Below are 20,566 nucleotides of genomic sequence, written 5' to 3'. Positions count from 1 at the left end.
CGGACCCTTTCTCTCCAAGTCGTGTTTCCGGGCGGATCGGACGTTGCAGAACGTGCTGTAGAGTTTAGGTTCCCGGGACTTGGGGGAGCACTAGCGTGAGCAGCCATGGCCGGGCAGCACCTCCAAGTACCCCGGCTCGAGGGTGTTTCGCAGGAGCACTTCATGCAGCACCTCTACCCGCAGGTGAGGCACTCGCGCTAGGCCGAACCGCGGGAAGCCAGGGGATACCAGTCCCTGCTACTCGGGTGACTCCGAACTTGTTTCTTGCGACCCAGAGTGTGGGTGGGGAGAAGACTGCTTAGCTCTGCGGCCAAGGGAGAGGGTGCATGGGGATGTCAACAGGTTTATCCATTACATTTTCCCGAGAGAAATCTCGCCGTTTCTGGGGCGATGGATGACGGCGGGGAGCTGATTGCGAGATATATTTTGCCTAATAAGCACTGATCGCTGCGAAGAGCGGCCTTGCGGGAGCGCTATTAGGAAGCCTTCTGCCATTACCTTGGCCATGAAGGAAGGTTTCTCTACCACCATCACCCCAGCCCGCCTTCCTATTGCGTTTCGAGGCTCCCCTGTTGGCGCAAATGGCACCTGTCGCTCCGCTTGAGTTACTGGGTTTAAAGGAATAATTTTTCACTGTACGCAGCCAAAGGGAAGGAATGGGAACTTCCCATTCAAACCTTAGTTCTTTAAAACTCAGACAAAATATTAAGGGAAAAATGTATTTTTACTTGCAGTGCTTTGTAAGGGAGTCCAAGCTTCTGAAAAATAAAGACTCCAGCAGATATTTAAAGAAAACAAATCCCTAAAGTTGTAGTTACTGTGCTTATGGTAGAAAACACACCCAGTAATTTTACTTGATATTTACATCTATAAGGGTGGCCATAGAGCTACAGTTCTGAGTATTATAAAAGTCAGGATAAAGGGTTTTTTTTTGTCCACCCCCTCCCCTCCTTTAGGAGTTAGCAACCTACAGAGGATTCAAATCCTCATTTATTTCCGGGACTACTGCTGGATGGGTTGTTGTCCGCCCCACCCGCCACCTCAGGATGTGTTAGTGTAAGATGCGTTCCGAGCAATATTGTGAAGATCAAATGTATGTGAAACTGCTTTATGTAACATACATAGCAAAATGTATTTTGTAATTTAATCTCAGACAAAACATATAATGTCAAAGAAAGCATCACTAAGTTTCATAAAGTGGGAAATTACTAATAACACTGGTCACAATGTAATAAAACAGGAAATAACAAATTTGCAAAACAAGACCTTTCTGCTTGGAAACACTGAAGTTGTGAGGGGGCATAGTCCTACCAGATTTTAAAATATTTTAATAATTAACAGTGTGGTACAGGTGCATGAACAGACAAGTGGAATAAAATATAAAGTCTGGTGATAACATATATCTTCTGGATATATATATCTCCAGAAATAAATTTGCCTTCATATGGAAATTTAGTATGTGATGAACATGACACTTTAAAAATTGCTGGGGCAAAGACAAACTTTAAAAAAAATTTTATTTCATTTTTATTTTTTTAATTATATTTTATTGAATATGCTATTATAATCGTCCCAATATTTTCCCCTTTTCCCCCCTCCACACACATCCCCCACTCCCTCAGGCAGTCCCCACACTGTTGTTCATGATCATGGATCCTAAGTATAAGTTCTTTGGCTACTCCATTTCCCATGACTATTCTGTAACTATTAACTTGTGCTTCTTAATCCCTCACTTCTTCAGCCATTCCCCCAAATTACATTCCCATCTGGCAACCATCAAACACTCTCTGTATTCATGATTCTGTCTCTGTTCTTGTTTGCTTAGTTTGTTTTTGAGATTCAATTGTTGATAAGTATGTATTTATTGCCGTTTTATTGTTCATAGTTTTGATCTTTTTCTAAAATGAGTCCCTTTAGCATTTCATATAATAATGGTTTGGTGATGATGAACTCCTTTAGTGTTTTCTTGTCTGGGAAGCTTTTTATTTGCCCTCCTATTCTAAATGATATTTTTGATGGGTAGAGCAGTCTTGGCTGTAGGTCTCTGCTTTTCATGACTTGGAATATTTCTTGCCAATCCCTCTAGTCTGCAAAGTTTCTTTTGAGAAGTCAGCTGACAGTCTTAAGGGAACTTCCCTGTGGGTAACTTAACTGCTTTTCTCATGCTGCTTTTAAGATTCTCTCCTTATCTTTAACCTTTGGCATTTTAATTATGATGTGTCTTGGAATGGGCCACTTTGCATCCATGTTGTTTGGGACTCTCTGTGCTTCCTGGAGTTGCATGTGTATTTCCTTCACCAAATTTGGGAACTTTTCTTTTAATACTTTTTCAAATAGATTTCCAATTTCTTGCTGTTCCTCTCCTTCTCTGGCACCCCTGTGATGTGAATGCTGGAATGCTTGAAGTTGTCCCAGAGGCTGCTTACACTCTCCTCATTTTTGGGGTTCTTTTTTCTTATTGTTGTTTTGACTGATAGTTTTTTTGATTCCTTATGTTCTAAATCATCGATTTGATTTTCAGCTTCATCCACTCCACTGTTTTCCCCTATAAATTATTCTTTATGTTAATTAGTGTATCCTTCGTTTTTGACTGGATCTTTTTTATGCTGTTGGGGTCCTCACTAAGTTCCTTGAGCATCCTTATAATCAGTGTTTTGAATTCTGCATCTGATAGATTGTTTATCTCCGTTTTGTTTATTTTTTTTCCTGGATTTTTGATCTGTTCTTTCATTTGGGCCATGTTTCTTTGTCTCTTCATTTTGGCAACTTTCCTGTGTTTGTTTCTATGTATTAGGTAGAGCTGCTATGACTCCCTACTTGGTAGTGTGGCCTAATGTAGTAGGTGTCCTGTTGTAGGGCACCAGCTGTTCCCTGTGAAAAGTTGCAGAGGTCTGCTAAATATGTAAATATGTAGGGGCTTCAGATGTTCTCTGTAAGAAGTAGCAAAGGCCTGCTAAAAAGCCTTAAAAGGGAGGAATGTTAAAACCACTCGGTGATTTACAAGCTAAAAGACCCCAGCTTAGCCCCTATCTCCTTCCATTTGCTTGTGACTTGTTTATAACTCTTGTAAAGTTATGTCTTATAGAATGTCTAGCCTTTTTGCAAAAATAATTGGTTTACAAAGAATTCGACCTAAGAGGCTGCAGCTGCAGCTAAAGATAACCTTATAGCCTTGCGAATTTCTGTTCCTGCTACTGCCAAGACATTCCTGCAGCCCTGCCCAGTCCTCGCTTCCCAAGGCTACTTCCCGCCAAAGGAGAAACAAAGACGCAAACCCCCTATATAAGCCCTGCCCTAAAACCCATTCAACGTTGGTGCCGTTTTGGAGACTTGGTCTCAGCCCCAACTGCCGGCAAATAAACCTTTTTGCTTGCTTTATACACTGCTTCAGAGTGTTCAATCTCACCTATGCAGCCGCAACACTGTAGGGTCCAGAGGTGCATTCTTCCCTATCACCCAAGTTAGGTGTTAGAGGTGCGCCCTTTGTGGGGGCTGAGTACATCCTCCTTTTGTAGTTAAGCACTGATGGCTGTTGGCAAGTCAATGGGAGGGATTTACCCAGGCCAGTCAGCTGCAAGGACTGACTGTGACTTACTGACCAATAACCTCCTCCCTCTGTGGAGGATCAGCTGTGCAGGGGCAGGGTGGTGGTGCTCTGACATGGTTTGTAGCTGTATATTGGGTGCATAGGCTTTGGGGTTTCCCATGGGGTGCAGGCCAAGGTCATACCCCGCCTGTGTTCTGCCCAGGGCCACCCTACCTGAGCTATAAAGCAATCTGAGATGGCTTCTATTTGTGCTGGGCTGAGAGATTCCCAGGCAAAGCCAAGCTATGAATCTAGGCTGGCTGCTGCTAGTACCAGGCCTGCAGCCACTTAGCAAGAGGTATGGGGACTATGGGCTCAGTGTGGCCTGCTGTTGCTTATTTGAGAGGATTTAGGAAGTTGTGAAGCATTAGCCAAGACCAGCCATTCATATGAAAAAGTCATGTTTAACAGTTTGGGTGGGCTTGTAAGTTGGGTGGGACGGAGTGGCAGAGTATCTTCAGGGCAGGGCAGACAGTGTTAGCTAGGTTGATGGAGTCTCAGATATGGCACCTGCCTGCCAGCTCTGTGGCTGTCTAGGGGGAGGGCTCAGATAAGGGACAATGGCCTCTGACTGCCTTTCTGTCTGGGAGAAATCTAACCCGCAGCCCCACCTTGATGCCAGACACTTCAGTTCCTCCCTGTATGCCACTGGTGCCTTTCAAGCTTTTACGCCAGTGCTGGAGCTCAGAGGGAGTGAGTCTGAGTAAGTTCATGTGTGGGCTCTTTAAGGGGAACTACTTGGGGCTCCAATAGCTTCTTCCACTGACTCAATCCCCGCTGGTTTTTGCAGCCTAAAGTTATGGGGACTTACCTTCCTGGCACTGGAACCCTGGGTTGGGGGGCCTGTTGTGGGGTTGGGGGGCCTGTTGTGGGGCTGGGGCTCCTCACTCCCAAGATATCCATCCGAATTATCCATCACACATGGGTGTGAGACCAGCCAGTTCTTCAACTTCACTCTCTTACCAGTCTGGATGGATGTGTTTTTTTTTCATTCCATAATTGTCAGACTTCCATTTAACTTGATTTCTGATGGTTCTGAGTGATGGTTGTTCTATATTTTGGTTGTGACTTTGATGTGTTTGTGAGAGGAAGCAAGCTGTGTTTACCTATGCCACCATTGTAAGGATAAACTTTTAAATCAGTGGTGCTGGGACAGCTGGGAAGTCATTTAGAAAAATGCTAAAATTAGATTTATATTTGACATCATATACAGGAATAATCTCCATAGAGATCAGAGCTCTAAAAAAAAAATTTTCTAAACAAGTGAAGGAATCTAGGTAAATTCCTCTATAATATAGGTCTATAGAAGGGCTTTCTAACTATGACTCACAATTCAGGTGTAGTAAAAGAAAATATTAAAATGTAAGTATATAAAATGCAAACTGGGAGTGAGGGGGTAGCCACAGCATATATTTCATGAAAGGGCAGTAAAAGCCCATGTATATGAAAAGGTTTCAAAAATTGAGTGGAGAAAGCCCAAAATTTGATTACAAGTGAGCAGTTGACAAAAAATAAAAAGATAAAAATGTCATCTAAACATGCGAGAAGATGTTCAATTTTGACACTAAGGTACCATTTCTTACCTGTCATATTGGCAGAAATTAAAAGGCTTTAATAATATACTTGGTGAGACTGTGAAGAAACTGTCACACTATGTGAGGTGGTACAACCCTAGTGGAGAGAAATTTGACATATCCAACAAAACTATGTGTTTACTCTCCGATCTGCAGTTACTCCCAGGAATTTACTCTGGGGATACACCTTCTACAATATGAAATTATCTAAATAGTGTTAATTATACTTTAAATTATTACAAACAACCTAAAAACCTATGTATAGTTGAGTGATCGATTAAACTACATTTATACTGTGGTGTACTAAGGTGTTAAAAAGAATCAGGGAGATAACCTGAACTAAGCGATGATTTCCAGGATACAGTTTTAAATTAAAAAAAAAAAAAAAAAAAAAGCACAAGCTACAAAAGAAAACACATGGTATGCCACTTTTTGTGTAAAAAACAGGGGAAATAAGGAAGTATATATGTTTCTGATTACTTTGCAACAATGAAATACAGGAACCACAAGCAAGACATTAATGAGACTGGTTATAGGGATGAGTTGAGTACAAGGTGGAAGAATTTGGATGGGGTGATCTTTTTGTATAATTTTGACTTTGGGGATCACATTAATGTTTTACATTCTAAAGTAGTAATAAAATTAACAAGGAAGAAGAATGATTTAAAAGACAAAACTCTTACTATAGAACATTAAAAAATAAGAGAATCTGAGTAATAGGGAGGATGAGAAGTAACCCAATTTACTTTTGAACATAACACTTTGTATGTTCTCAGTCTAAAGACAAAAGAACTGTAAACAAATACTGAACTGTAGTTAGACTTATTTTTTATAGTGGTATGACTTAGCAACTGTGAAAGTACTTATTGTGAATTCTTGGATTATGCAGTTGATTAAGCATTAGGATGATAGGAACCCAGTTTCTCCCTATTAGAGGGGAGTTACAAATATATAAACAAATATTAGAATGAATCAGTATTTGTGGTATCTTGGTTCATATATACACCCTCATTAAGTGTGTGTGTTTTATATAGTATATATGGAGAGAGGGAGATAACTAAATATAGATATATGCATATATGTTGTGTGGATAAGTAAATATAGATATATGCATATATGTTGTGTTTATGTGTATATATCCCTGGCTGGTTTGGCTCAGTGGATTGAGCGTCGGCCTGCGAGCTAAGTGTCGCTGGTTCGATCTTCCAGTCAGGGCACATCAGAGAAGGAAAACTCTGATTCCAAAAAACCTCCGCTGCCTTGCGGTATACCTCTTCAGGGGAAAGGCTAAGGGAGTAAACCCCGACAGAAAATCCGGAGCCGGAGTCCCTAAGGTGGTTTGACGTTGTAGTCAACACCGGCAACTCCTGCGGCGCACCTGAAGCCAAGCTGTATTGACTCCGTCTTTCCCTTGGATCCTTCAGCTGCGAAGAGAGGGGGGGGTCTGCTGCATGGGCAACAGCAGACCCTCCATATCACCCTGCCCAGGCTCTGTAGCTTCAGCTTCACTGGAGAGGACACACCAGCGTCATCGCAAGATGTCGATTTAACACGGGAGGAGACAGATACCGTGTCACTCCCGAGTCGGACTGCACAGCCATTCTCGGCGGTGCAGATAGACTCTTAAGAAGCTACACCATCGTCTCTCGAGACGGACGGCTGCCGACGATGTGTATATATATTTCCTAGTTCTCTCCACTGAGAAGTAACGTCACCCTAATAGCAATGAACACACCTAGCACCCAGATCATGGTTTATAAATAACATTCTCCACTAAAAGAAACAAGAGCTGCTTGAAAAAAAATGACTCTAGGGCTGAGACAGAGGAAGTATAAAAGGGTGCTGGATTGTGCTATTTTGCCTTAAGATAAAGAAGCGCTCAGAGAAAAAGTCATAAGAGCCAGCTTAAAGGGGCTCCTGTTGGCCAAATCTGGGATAATTTGAGCATCAAAATTGTATCAATAGATTATAACCCAGTGGATAAAATAAATGGAGAAGTTAGAACTTATTTTGACATTAGACTGACACCTAAGATGATGGAATTTTTAAAAACCACAGCTTTGTACATAGAAGTACTTGAATCAGGCAGGAATTACCAGTTAATGAAAATTAACAGCACAAATAATAGGTCAGAATATCATGTGTCACGTGATGTGTTGCACTGAGGACACAACATTGCTTCTGTTGTACATTCCTTCCCAAAATGCATAACCTGAATCTAATTATGAGGAAACAACAATGAACCAAAACTGGAGGGCCTTCTAAAAATAAATGGTCTGTACTCTTCAAAAATGTCAAGGTCGTAAAAGAAAAGGCTGAGGAACTGTTCCAGATTAAAAGAGAATATGGCAACTAAATGCAATGTGGCATCTCAGAAATAGGGAAAAATAACTACAAGGATATCATTGGGACAGTTAACAAAATTTAGATGTGGACTGTGGATCAGATAATATATCAGTGTTAACTATAACTTTGATATAAGATTTATAAGATAATGTCTGTGTTCTCCAAAAATATACTTATTTTTAGAGATAAAGGAGCAAGATATCAGCAACTTACCATGAAATAGTTCAGAAAAGAATTATCTTTAGTAATGTTTTCTATAAATACATAGTGAGAGTGAGAGCCAATGGCAAAGGACACGGGGCAAAATGTTAGGTAGATAGTTGGTGAATCAGAGTAGAGGGTATATGGGGGTTCTTTGTGATGCTCTTTCAACTTTTCCCTAAGTTTGAAATGGTATCAAAATAAAAAGTTACAAACAATATTTGACTATAAAGTACAAATTTTAATCATTTAGTCATAAGTAACACTCATGAAAATACTTTAAATAATTTTATATTTTCTTATTCTTAGCTATTGATGGTGTCATTGTTTGGTTTGGTTTGGTTTTCCTAATGTTAAAATTTTATTCCGAGTATATGGCATGGATCCTCTTCCTGCTTTAGTTACAGCATGAATTGTCAAAAGGTTTGAGTTTGAATATTTTGGAATCAAGAATCATTTCTTTTTATTTTTGTCCTGCTATTGCCAGATACAACTCATGATATATTGTTGATTTTCCCTAAATTTTTTGTCCTTTTTCCTCACTTATAGAGAAAACCTCTAGTGTTGGAAGGAATTGATTTGGGGACATGTATAAGCAAATGGACAGTGGATTACCTAAGTCAAGTTGGAGGAAGGAAAGAAGTGAAGATTCATGTTGCTGCAGTTGCCCAGATGGACTTCATTAGTAAGAACTTTATATATAGGTATTTTCTTCTGAGGTTTACTTTGGGAATACAAATAACTTGTTTTAAACCTTTAAAATACTTTTGCATTATTATGCAAAGACCATATAGCGTTTCATCTTTGGGCTAGCTTGACATAATCATGGAATAGCTTACTAATTTTTGAAGAATGACATTTAAAAGATAAGCATTCTGAGTTTACATAATTATACAAAGACATTTCCAAAAACCATTTTTTACGTAGGATGTATACCTGATACCTTCTGGAACCATGGGGAACAGAGACTTGTCATAACTAGAGTACGTCTGAAGTTGGCTGTGCTGTATTCATTGAGTACTTCAGTAATTAATTGATCCTACCATGTTGATAATTACCTAAATACATTCTAAAGCTTTCCTTCATAACCTGTTTTTCTAAATCCAGATTGTTTTTAGTAAGTATAAGCCCATGTTTTGTTTTTCTATTCTCTCCAGAAATGAGGGGCAAGCAGTTGCTATATTTGGTATAATCTTTCATCAACTCAGATAACTTTAAAACAAATCATACTTAATTTTCTCTTTTGACAAAATAACCTTAAATACTTTTAATTTTCCTCACAGTGTCATTTTTTTTGTTTTAGGATCTCTTAAAAGTAAATAAGATGTGCTTAAAAACTGCTGGATATTTAATTTGAAAGCTTTAAATGCTGTAATCTTATAGTTTTAATATACTATTTATTCCCATGAGTTCTGTTAAAAATGTTAAATTAAAAAACAAATGACTTTCACATTCTGAGCATGTGTACTTCCCAGCAAATTCAATCTATTAAAAACTGTAGTTCACAATAGCCTAATGTTTAAAGGGAGTTAGCTCTCACTGTTCCTTCCAGAGTTTAGAGATGAGTTAAACAGAGCTTCTAATGTCCAAGGCCATTCCTTTCTCATTAGTTTTCCAAGCTCATAAAGCAGCTTGCCAAAGCATTTCTCAGTTTTTGATCCTTTGAATATTCACCATTATAGTTTTGGTTTTTAATAGGCCATGAACTGAATTTAATTACCATAGGTTTTTCCAATTGTAAAAACTTCATTTTTTATTAAATCAAGAAAGGGGAAGAAAGTGCTGGAATGATAAGTGTTTTTCAGCCTGCAGTTAACTATGTTTATTTTCCAGAGTCCAATGCCATAGGAAATGGTTATTGAAACTTCCTCTTAAATTGTCTTGCTGTTTTTTCATGGCCTATAAACTTTATAAAACTTTATTTTGAAGCACATGCATTATGTAATAGTTCTTATGCTAGCTTCCTCCAAATCTTTCACTAGAACTACTGAAGTCCTGCAAGATTATTTACTTAGTGAAAGAAAAAAATAGATTTAGTTATTTTGGGCAGTTAATGGGGAGCAGGAAAAGGGAGGCATCTAGGCCACAGGCAGACTAGAAAGTAAGAAATCTTACACACATTTATCAGTGTTACCACTTCAGTTTAATAATAATAATTATACAGATGAGCAAATGGAGGCTTAAAAACATTAAGTAACTTACCTAAGATCACATAGCTCAAAATGATGGAACTAGGACTTACCCCAAATTTGCCTGACTCCACTGAAGCCCATGATCCTAACCCCTCTTTCATACTACCTCCCTTACTAGTCTGTATGCCAGTCCAGACAAATGGAACTTCAATAGCAGGTGCTCTTTTTTTTTTTTTTTTTGGAAACACGCATCAGGTAGATAAGATCTCAAGGCCAATGAACTTCCCAGTTCATACACTTCATTTTCTCCTCTCTCAGCTCTGCTGCTGCAGAACCTCTGACAGACCCCACTACCTAAGGGAGAAAGGTGGTAGAGGCGCCCCTGTTCTTCTTTATGGACTGAACCGCTCTATCTGCGCTGTTCTTATAAAGGTCTTGAAACACTTCTGGGCTTTCCTAAGTAAAAAGGCTAAGCCCAGGCAACTGCACCAATTACAGAGGTAGCTCTGAGCCAGAGAGGCTTCCACATTATTCCCAAACTCTTTAAAGATGCTTTGGTAGGAATGAGGGTTTATGGTGAAGTCAGAAATGGAAAACAATAGGAGGATGCCAAGTAAATTTGTTGATATAATTAGCCAGGAACTATAGTAGGAGATTGGTCTGGGTAGATGGCAGACTCCTTTCGTCGCTCTTGCAGTGCTCACCCAACATTACCAGCTGTGTCCTTGAGTTTAGATTGACATGCATGCTCACTGGACCCACTGGTCCATAATCTGGCATCACAGTCACTTGGCTTTGCAGAAAACAGCATTCCGGCAGCATAGTATCAGTAGGAGTCCTTACACCAATCCAGGAGCCATTTTTTGCCTCACCAACTGTAACAGCTTAGTTGTAAGGGAAGAGTACTGCAGAGGTAATTGCACAAACACCATAGCTTGGACACCAGCAGCACGAAACAACGCATGACCTCATTTTCTAGGTTCCTCCAAGGGGTATTCTCAGCTGCACAGAGTTACACTGCACACAGGGAGGCCACATCCCCTGCTTCCTAACAAGTACTTAGAGTCCACCACCAGCTTTCTCGTCAGACATAGTTCACCAATCAAGGACCGGCTTTAAAATAAACAATATTACGTGATATCATAGTTGACATTCCACATTTATCTTAACCCAATACGTTTCTAGGAAAACACTGCTAGGAGAAAGTAAGCCCAAGGTCTTCTTCTTACAGAGAAGGAGAGTTTTGCCCCAGTTCAGATTAGAAGTGGAAAGTAAGAGTAAGAAAGATAGTAACTTTTTATCAGATTTGGAGACTAGATACAGTGCTGGAGGAGGGGAGAGGCTTTTGAGGACTTTATTGTCTTGACGTTACTGATAAGGGATCATCTTTATGTAGGGGAACAGTACTTTTGATTCTAGGTTGAAGGGATAGGTTGGGACCTGGAGAAAAAGTAACCTTGAGGCTCAAGAATGTGAGGTAAAGGAAACAAACTGCTCCTACAGTGTTCAGCCCTGTTCATCCAGGTGGAAGGAGGCAGGCATTTCAACAGGAGTATTGAAGGAGAGTAAAACTCGTCACTTCACTGCAGTTCTTGAGATATTCCTCAGGAGCCTTACCACAACGGAGGCAGTTCGGAGGAGGAGAGCTGTGTTCCAGTTCTGTGGTGGGGCCAGAAGGCAGGCAGGGACTGGATCTTCATCGGCCCTTAGCCTGCTGTCTCTTCCAGAGGAGCACTGTAGTTGCCCCATCACCACGGGACATGTTTTGCCAGGACACTTGAACAGAGAGCAACAAGAGCTTGAAATTGTGTATTTCCAAAAGTAACCAGACACCATAGAAACATTTTTCTAATGGTAACTTGGAATAGGAGGATATTGACATATGAGAAGGATTCATCCGTACATAGATTTTAAAATCTTTAATTTTTGAAAGGGAAATTTCAGACAACCTAGGTCAAATAGGCACACCGCTAAATGAATTTTGAAAATTTAGAATTCCACATAACAGGTTATAATAAAAACTACGGATACTGTAAAACAGAAGGGCATGTCCAATTTCAACAAGCCCCTATATATTAATATATAGTGATTAGAGTAGTATTAATTTATTTATTTTTAAGTCCAAGGATTCTTTTGTGTTTATTTCAGAACTTTACCTTTTGACAAGTTGGTTCAGAGGGCAGCTGAAGAAAAGCATAAAGAATTCTTTATTTCAGAGGTAATTGGTTTTAACATGTTTTTTAGAAAGCATTAATTTCTTATAAGAGGATACTGTATATACAAGAGCTCTATCCTTCTCTGAAAGCCACTCTTAGGGTTTGGCTTATTAGTTCTGTTATTAGATCTCAAACCTTGGCCAAAATATTTGGCCAAGTCTTAGTTTACTCATCTATAAAATATGAATAACAGTACCCATTTCATAGGGTTTTTGACAATTCACTAAATAAAACCCATAATTATTAGCCCAGTGCCTGACTAGAAACTACTCACTAAATATTAGCTATTGGACTATTTCCTTTGAAAATGCTTTGGTTTGATATACCAAGTTCAAATGCTAATGGAGAACTATTTCTGTATTTTACTATTGTTAATTACTATCATTGTGATTTTTTTGTTTTTGCTATAACATTTACATATTCAGAAAAAAATTTTACTTATTTACATTATAATCCTCCTTTAAATAATTAAATTTAAATATCATGGAACTGCTGAGCAAAGACTACCTGTTAGAGGACTCTTGTGTTCAGTAGCAATTAGGCCTTTTACCATTTCGCTCAGTCATTAGTTGGGGCTACCCCAAGGAGGTCATGACGCTGAGGTGGACTTGAAGCAGTACACAGCTGGCAACTATAAGTTAATCACACTCTTTCAACTAAGCAGTGGTTCTTTCTTAAAGAGGGGGAGGTCTGAGAAGTATCTGCCACAAGAATTTATTTTTTAAATCCTGAAATGTTCGAACTGGTAGAAAACTGTTAGAATTTTGAAGAACATATTTTGAAACCTATTTAACCAGTAATAAATGTATAGAATTTGCCTGATATGGTACATTTACGATCATAGTTTTATAATATGTTGTTAAGGTAAATAAGATATATTTTGAAGTTTGTGTTACAATGGTCAACGCAGGTATAAAAGCAGCAGAATTCTTGTGTTGGATTGCCCTGTGCTTGACCCAGTGTATCTTCTCAGTTCTCTTTCTTCAGGAAATGCAGGCAGCATTAATGTTTTATAATTCAAGCAGTTCCCTGTGATAGCTACTCAGTGCAGTATAACTGATAATTTTTTTAAATCAAATTTACTACTATAAAATGACATTTCTAATTCATACAGGAGCTTACACTTAAGGATTTGGCTTGACAATTTATATAATCAGGGATAGGCTTGGCTTGATATAATACAATGTTCTAGATTTTTTTAAAAAATGATTATTAAAAGTATATTTTATTTATCCCTTGTCGTACATTTGTATTATATAAAGAAGGCTGTTGGCACTCAGCAGTACCTTGAGATCATGTGTATTATACAAATGGGAATTCTTTAAAGTCTTAAGACATTAAGAGTCTAATTTGAAGTATAAAGTCTAAATTGAGCATGGTGGCCTTAGACATGGTATGTGTATATTGCTTTTAAAATTTATTTTACTTCTTTTTTGTGGATCCAGTCATTATTACAAGCAGCATATAGACATTTCTTCATATGGTCACCAGAGAGCATTAGTAGAAAGGATAAGAAAACAGAACTTTTTTGTAAACGACTTAACTGGGTTAGATTTTAAGACTCCTTTCCTTTCATCTTTACTCTCTAATATTTTTATGTGAATACTGATGTTATTTTTCTTTGGATTGTTTAAGGATGAGAAGTACTACTTACGGTCACTTGGGGAGGACCCTAGAAAGGTAAGAATTCTGAATGTGAAACAATAAGCCTAAATGGATGTATATATTTTAACTGGCACTATAATTTTTATACTTACTGCCTGACATATAACTTGTTTTATCCTTTTTCATTCTTTTCTCAATGATTCATGTCCTTGAAGAAATATGATTATTAAAAGCTGATAACTTAGTTTTTAAGTAAGACCATAGAATCTTAGTGTTAGATTACAGCTGTAATCTCTACACAATTAAATTCTTTTTTACTGTGTATTTTACAGATTGCAATTCAGCTAATAGAATCTTAAATAATTTTAAGAATTCTGAATAACTCATTATATAAGCTTTGACATGCATTTGGAATCCAATTAATATGGCTGCAGTTTTACGGAGGGGTCCCTAAAGTGATTAACCAAGATAATATTTTTTCCTTTTACGACTCCATTTAGTTGTTTACCTTTTTAAATTCTCCTCCCTCAGTAGAACCACAGGTTTTACATTGTTTATAACATTCAAGTTGTTGACTCCCACACTTAAAATACTCAGTGTTAGATAACAACTGTATGAATCTTGCTTAAAGTAGGGAGAACCTTTCTATAAATGAAGCACATTAAACTTAACAATAGTGATATTGTTGCATCTGCACTCTTGTAACAGAGTGTATTCCTTCATTCGTTGGCTATCGTCACATCCTAGTATTTTAAAGCAGTTAACAGAGTTTATTCCATTTTTCCTTTTATCATGGGCTGATGCAGCCTTAGATAAACATTATGCAATGTTGTGTTTATTAAAATCCTTATTGTGTTTGTCTCAATGCAGGATGTTGCAGATATCAGAAAGCAGTTTCCTTCATTGGAAGGAGATATTAAGTTTCCAAGGTTCTTCAAAGAGGAGCAGTTCTTTTCCAGTGTATTTCGAATTAGCTCACCAGGTTTACAACTTTGGACCCATTATGATGTATGCTACATAAATGAGAACTCTAAAGCTACTATAGCTCTTTAGCATTCATAGATTTAATAGTCACAGTTTCAGCTCTGTAGGGTACCCTAAAGATCTTCAACATGTAAATTGCTGAAACATTACATTTGAATACAGGTACTCTGCAAGGTAGTGATATGGGAGTGAATTATTAGCTAATGTCAAAGCCTAGTTTATCACAATTGCATTTCTCTGTGGTTTTACTCTCGAGTCACTACACTAAGTTTTATGAAGTGTTTGTTTTTTAATATGAAAAATGGCCACCAGATGAGTTGGAAATGTGCAAGTGGAAAAAGTGATGAGGTTGTAGTATAAGAATGCTGAAATACACATGACTAAATGGAATTGTTTTCAGGAGAAAGGTGGAAGAAGCTTGTGGAGAGCCATTTCAAATTATGGTCTTAGGTCTATCTGAAGGTCTTAGGATGTCAAATTTCTACTGTATTTGTTGAGTAGCAATATGTGTAGATTATTCATCTTGATCATTTATTCTATGGTGCTATAATTTTATTTACTTAAATTATGCATATATTTTAAAAACTTAGAAAATCTAGCATTGTGTATGATTTTGTGTTGGGTAGAGAAATTTAGGAAGTTAAAGCAATATCTAATAGGTTTATAAAGATAAAGGCATTTTTAAAAAAGTTCTAAACCCAACTATATTAATTTTCATAAGGGTGTTTTAAAATTCTGTTGAGAACCTCTTGGATTTTAACATAATTATAAGTGAAATAGACATAAAATCATAGCATATTGTTTAAAGTTTTACATAAATGCCATGTATGGTGAGAAAATTATGTGATAACTTGAATATATATTTAATGGAATTCTGTGACTACATTTTTAAGTAGTATGCCTTTTATATTGAATTATAATGATTATAAAGCTTTTCTTAAAAATAAGTCAAAAGAAATGCTAGTTATACCGTTATATAGTTGAGGTTTATATAAGTAAAGCATTAGTGGTAAAAGGAGAAATGCTTAGGTAGAAGTGTTATGTAAATAAACACGAATATATTTTCTTTAGTATTTATATTAATTCCTTAGGTGAGAATTAATGTAGCTCTTCCTTCTACCATTTTTCACAATCTACCTACAAAGTGCACCCTTGCATACACAGGAAGAGTCAAGACTGCTCCATTAATAAGTATGTCAAGGAAATTTGCAAGGTTACAGTCCTATAGAAATAATGTAGAAATCAAGATGCCTGTAATCAAATTATGGTGCCCAGATATCAAAAGTTATGAAGAGCAGTGGTTGCCACAGTGCATTGTATTTTCCCAACACCTAATTTTTCTAAGTGCTTTTAATCTGTTGTTGAATGTTGGCCCTGTAGCATTCCTCGGTAGGTAATATAGAGCACACTAGAGCCTCAAATAGGTGTTAACTACCTTCACTATCATAATGGCGGGCCAAGGGCACATAGTTTTGACTTCAGATTTCCTAATGGCTTGCCAGCCCTTTCCATTTTAAGGCAGTGCTACAGAAATATTTTTAATAAAGGAACATTTGTGTTGGAATACAAATTTTTCGTTACTATAAGATTTTTAGATAATGTGAGTCAAGTCTTTTTAAAGGATAGGATTTACAGTTAACTGTTTGGAATACCATTGGTTCTATTTATGTAAACTTTAAGTTCTTATTGATCTTCAGGTAATGGATAACTTCTTAATACAAGTGACAGGAAAAAAGCGTGTTGTACTGTTCAGCCCTCGAGATGCCCAGTACTTGTATTTATCAGGTACATTTTTTTTTTTTTTTTTTAAAGTCTGGTGTATATGGTACTTATTTTTGAGAAATCTCTTTATTCTTATAGAAAAACATTTTATGGCTTCTTCCTAATTAAAATGTGTGTTCTCCATCATGTTTGAGTGTGCACATGTAGTGAGAGGCTATAGGAAGAATGAGATTTACAGTTTCTTAATTATATTACATGGATGTCGGTGGTCATAAATAAAGGATGATCATTGAAAAATGTCTTAGGTTTCAGGAGAGTAGTAATTGTCTTCACAGTGTGGGAACAGTGGGTAATTGTATAGAAAAGAATAAATTTTCAAATTTATATTTTTAATTACTTTTTAAAAAATGCTAACTTTGCTCAATGTACCTTACCCTCTTTTGGAACTTTCCAGGTACTAAGTCAGAAGTACTGAATATAGATAACCCCGACTTAGCTAAATATCCACTGTTTTCCAAGGCTAGAAGGTATGAATGTTCCCTTAAAGCTGGTGATGTATTATTCATTCCTGGTAAGATTTCTAGACCTCTCTAAGTTGCTATTTATAAAAGTACAAAAGCATATTTGTTATATGTATCCTGTCCTATACAAGGTGACTTTTATACACCGTTGTGTGTTTAAAGTGTAGACAAATTCTTATGAAATCTTATTTTTCAAAGGTAATGTAAATATATTATTATACTCTTATTATAGTAAATGTCATAATGCAAGATGCTTTATATCTGGGAAAAGATTATACCAGGTTGTTCTTTTTAATCATTTTATTTTAAAATATTTATGTATTTTTAGAACTATGTCAGTTTTTACCAAAAAAAAAAAAAGGTAAATATATTTCAAAGCCAAAACAAATAGATATTTTATTAAATATCAAAATGTTAGAATCTCCAACACCTGTCTTTTGTGTTATTTTCCTACAGTCTGAATGTGTTAATTTCTTTAATAGGCATCTTCATATAATAAATTAACATCTAATTATTCTTAAATACCTGGAAATTATAAAAATCATAAGATTAAATGGTTACAGTAACAAATTCTAATTATTTTCCCATATCTAAGTTAATATATAATCATTAATATCTCTTCTCAGTGATAGAATTAAGAAAAGTATTAATAAAAATATGTTGATCTCATTTGAGGATAGATTATAAATTCCTTGAGAATAGGAACCATGTTTTGTTAATGTCTGTATGCCCCTAGGGGCCTGATACAATAACCTTCACATAATTGATTGCCTATAAAAATTTGATACATTGACTTCTTATTCTTATATTCATTGAAAACCAGCACACTAATCTTTAAATCTGTTGCATTATTAAATTTTTCTTTTTACGTTTAGAGCATGATCAAGGGCTATGTAGTTTTCCCTTATTCTGTCTATAACTTAAAAAAAAAAAAAAAGCCAGAAATACTGAACATTTGCATTTATTTTGAAATTAAATCAAAAACTCCATCTTTGGGTTTAAATGAAACAAAACGGTTAGCATTTTTCCTGTTATGAAATAAAAAATAAAAAAAAAAGATTCTGGAAGAGTGGTTAAGATTAAAACCATGTTTGAAAACTAGTTTTACAAATCAAAATATTTTAAGCTTTTGTTTTTCCTATGATACTCTTTGAGTTTGTTTCTAAAATTAAAACATTTTGATGTGATAGTATTTCACCTTTGTTATACTGTGGTATTGCTTTAATATTCTTATAGGACCTATATTCTGAAAATGTTTAGACTCAGTTGAAAGCAAAGAAGTACACTAGTGGAAGTAAAAAATTAATTAACTATAAATGTAACAGGATAGATTACTCATCCTCTCCTCTACCGAAATACAGGGCTGGGCAAAATTAGGTTTACAGTTGTAATACAAATAAATAACATAATAATTAATAAATAATAATGCAAGAATAAACTCTTGTATACTCACAGCTGTAAACCTACTTTTGCCAACCACTGTATTTGTTTTAGTTTTATATACTTATCGTAAAAGAGCTGAGAGTAATATCATTGCATTAGAAATGTAAAACTAAGGAGGCTACAATGAATGCAAATTTAAGCAAGTTAGAAAAGCAGATGCAGCTTGAACAGGAAGTCTTTGAGAACAAAAGTATTGTACTGAGTCAGAAAAGGTCAAATAAAAACTCAAATAATTGAAATGTTCTGTGTACAAAAAGTAAATACTTTTGATGTGGTTGTGTGATTCAGAAGTGTAAACAAAACACAGCCCCAAATCATGGAACTACAAAACAAATATAACTTTATTATGTCTTTCAAGTTAAAAAGGAAAAATTGCTATTTACAAAAGTTTTAAATGCAGGGTTGTGCTATTGACACTTGAAATTGGTTGGCAATTCATAAAAGTTAAAATGGTATGTTAAAAGCTGCAGTGTGCTAACGAAGGGATCTAGTTAGAAGAATTATTTCTTACATTGATTATATGCAATTCGTGATATTTCACTGATATTTTGGTTTCTCTTTTAACCATAGGTTTTATTTTTAACTTAAAAAACCTTTTTTTTTTCCAGCTTTATGGTTCCATAATGTAATTTCTGAAGAGTTTGGAGTGGGAGTGAATGTCTTTTGGAAGCACCTTCCATCTGAATGCTATGATAAAACAGATACCTATGGAAACAAAGATCCTACAGCAGCAGCAAGAGCTGCACAAATTTTGGACAGAGCCTTAAAAACACTGGCTGAATTACCAGAGGAATACAGGGACTTCTATGCACGGCGAATGGTTTTACACATTCAAGACAAAGCTTATAGCAAAAACTTTGAGTAAATAATGAAGTGAATGCAATGAATATAAACTTTTAAATACAGTTCAGCTCAAATATTAGAAAAATTTAACAAGGAAATTTTTTGTTAAAAGAGGAAAGATAAATCAATTTCAGATTTACAGATTAAGTACAAAGGGGTGTTGCTGTGGTTTCTGCTTAATACAGATTATGGTTCAAAGAATGCTGTACTGGGGCCACTCTGTAGCTTTTAGATGCAAATAACTAAAAATTTAACTTAAAATGACCAAAAAATGTATTGAATCAGTATACGTGAAGTCTACTGACATATTGGGCTTCAGTATTTCTGATCCAGTGATCAGTAGTGTCATTAAGAACCTCTGGGTTTTTTTCCTCCTGTTTTCAACTGCAGCATTGGCATTATCCTCCGACTGGAATGATTGCCAACAGCAGTTCAGGCCCTGTGCACCTTCATTTACATGCAGTGGAAGAGTCAGGCTGGATTCTGTGGACCCTCTCTTACCATAAGAAAGATTCCCAAAATTTGCCACCAAATCCTTGGGTCTCACTGATTAAACTGGCTTAGACCTGTCCATCCCTGAGCCAGTCAGTGGCAAAAGGGTATAAAGTAAGCCTTAAGACACTTTGGTCGGAGCTGGAAGTAGAATTTTCTTCTTCGGAGGTACATGTGGGCAGAATGGATGTTTACATCAGGATCTGGTAAGAAAGGAAAAAAGGTGGGCAACCAACAGTGTCTACTATGTTAATCTTTTGAGCTTCTAAAAATAGATGCTTAGGTCCCAGATTTATACTCTTGGATAGATATCTGTATTTGATAGACCTTACAGGTTTTATTGCAATATCAGGATTGAGAACAGTTGGATTATATGATCCTAATTTGGATTACTTGTTTTGTGATTCACCCAAAACAAATGTTTAATCTGCGCACCTGGTATAAATCAAGCCCGCCCCCTTTTGCAGTTCTTAAATGTAAGAAAATATTCAGTTTTAATTTATACCTAAGGCTAAACTTTCACCTACTTAAAAGTTTTCCTCACTAAGTGCTTTTCCACTTCTCATGTTAAAAAGAATTTTTAAGAGTACACACAAGATACCCCAACAATGTTGTCATTGAAGACAATGAGCTATTGTATGTAGATCTGTGCCATTCCTTGTTTTGGACCTAGTAATTATTTGCACTGTCATTAAAGACAAAATAGATTTACTGAACACAAATTTGTCTATCTAAAGCAATCTGAGTATATATTTGGTGCATTTTAATTATGGAGAAAATAATTTCCTCTATTGAAAATAATTCATCTCATCATATCCTGTTTATTATTGTTTTTTTAGCTAAAGGTTAATAGTTTAAATTAGGGTTCACTCTTTGTATTGTAAATTCTCAGAGAATAGAT

At 36.3% G+C, this 20,566-nt stretch overlaps 1 protein-coding gene across 2 annotated transcripts; it reads left to right on the top strand.

Moving 5' to 3' along the window:
* Positions 1-70: 70 nt before the first annotated feature.
* On the top strand, positions 71-19,580 carry TYW5 (tRNA-yW synthesizing protein 5). 2 transcript variants are annotated; one of them, XM_090282263.1, is made up of 8 exons: positions 71-183; positions 8,257-8,411; positions 11,988-12,057; positions 13,691-13,735; positions 14,531-14,668; positions 16,342-16,429; positions 16,821-16,937; positions 18,939-19,580. In XM_090282263.1, the coding sequence occupies exons 1-8, from the start codon at positions 106-108 to the stop codon at positions 19,193-19,195; spliced, it is 948 nt and encodes a 315-aa protein (XP_090138389.1). In that variant the 5' UTR covers positions 71-105; the 3' UTR covers positions 19,196-19,580. The 2 variants fall into 2 exon arrangements, with proteins under 2 accessions (XP_090138389.1, XP_090138398.1); XM_090282272.1 differs by lacking the exon at positions 14,531-14,668.
* The last annotated feature ends 986 nt before the right edge of the window (positions 19,581-20,566 follow it).

Source organism: Furipterus horrens, unplaced genomic scaffold (genome assembly GCF_987537825.1).
Source record: "Furipterus horrens unplaced genomic scaffold, mFurHor1.1.pri manual_scaffold_1, whole genome shotgun sequence".
Classification (NCBI taxonomy): Eukaryota; Metazoa; Chordata; class Mammalia; order Chiroptera; family Furipteridae; genus Furipterus; species Furipterus horrens.
The sequence above is the reverse complement of the archived record's forward strand: the minus strand, read 5'-3'. Positions and strand labels throughout refer to the sequence as shown.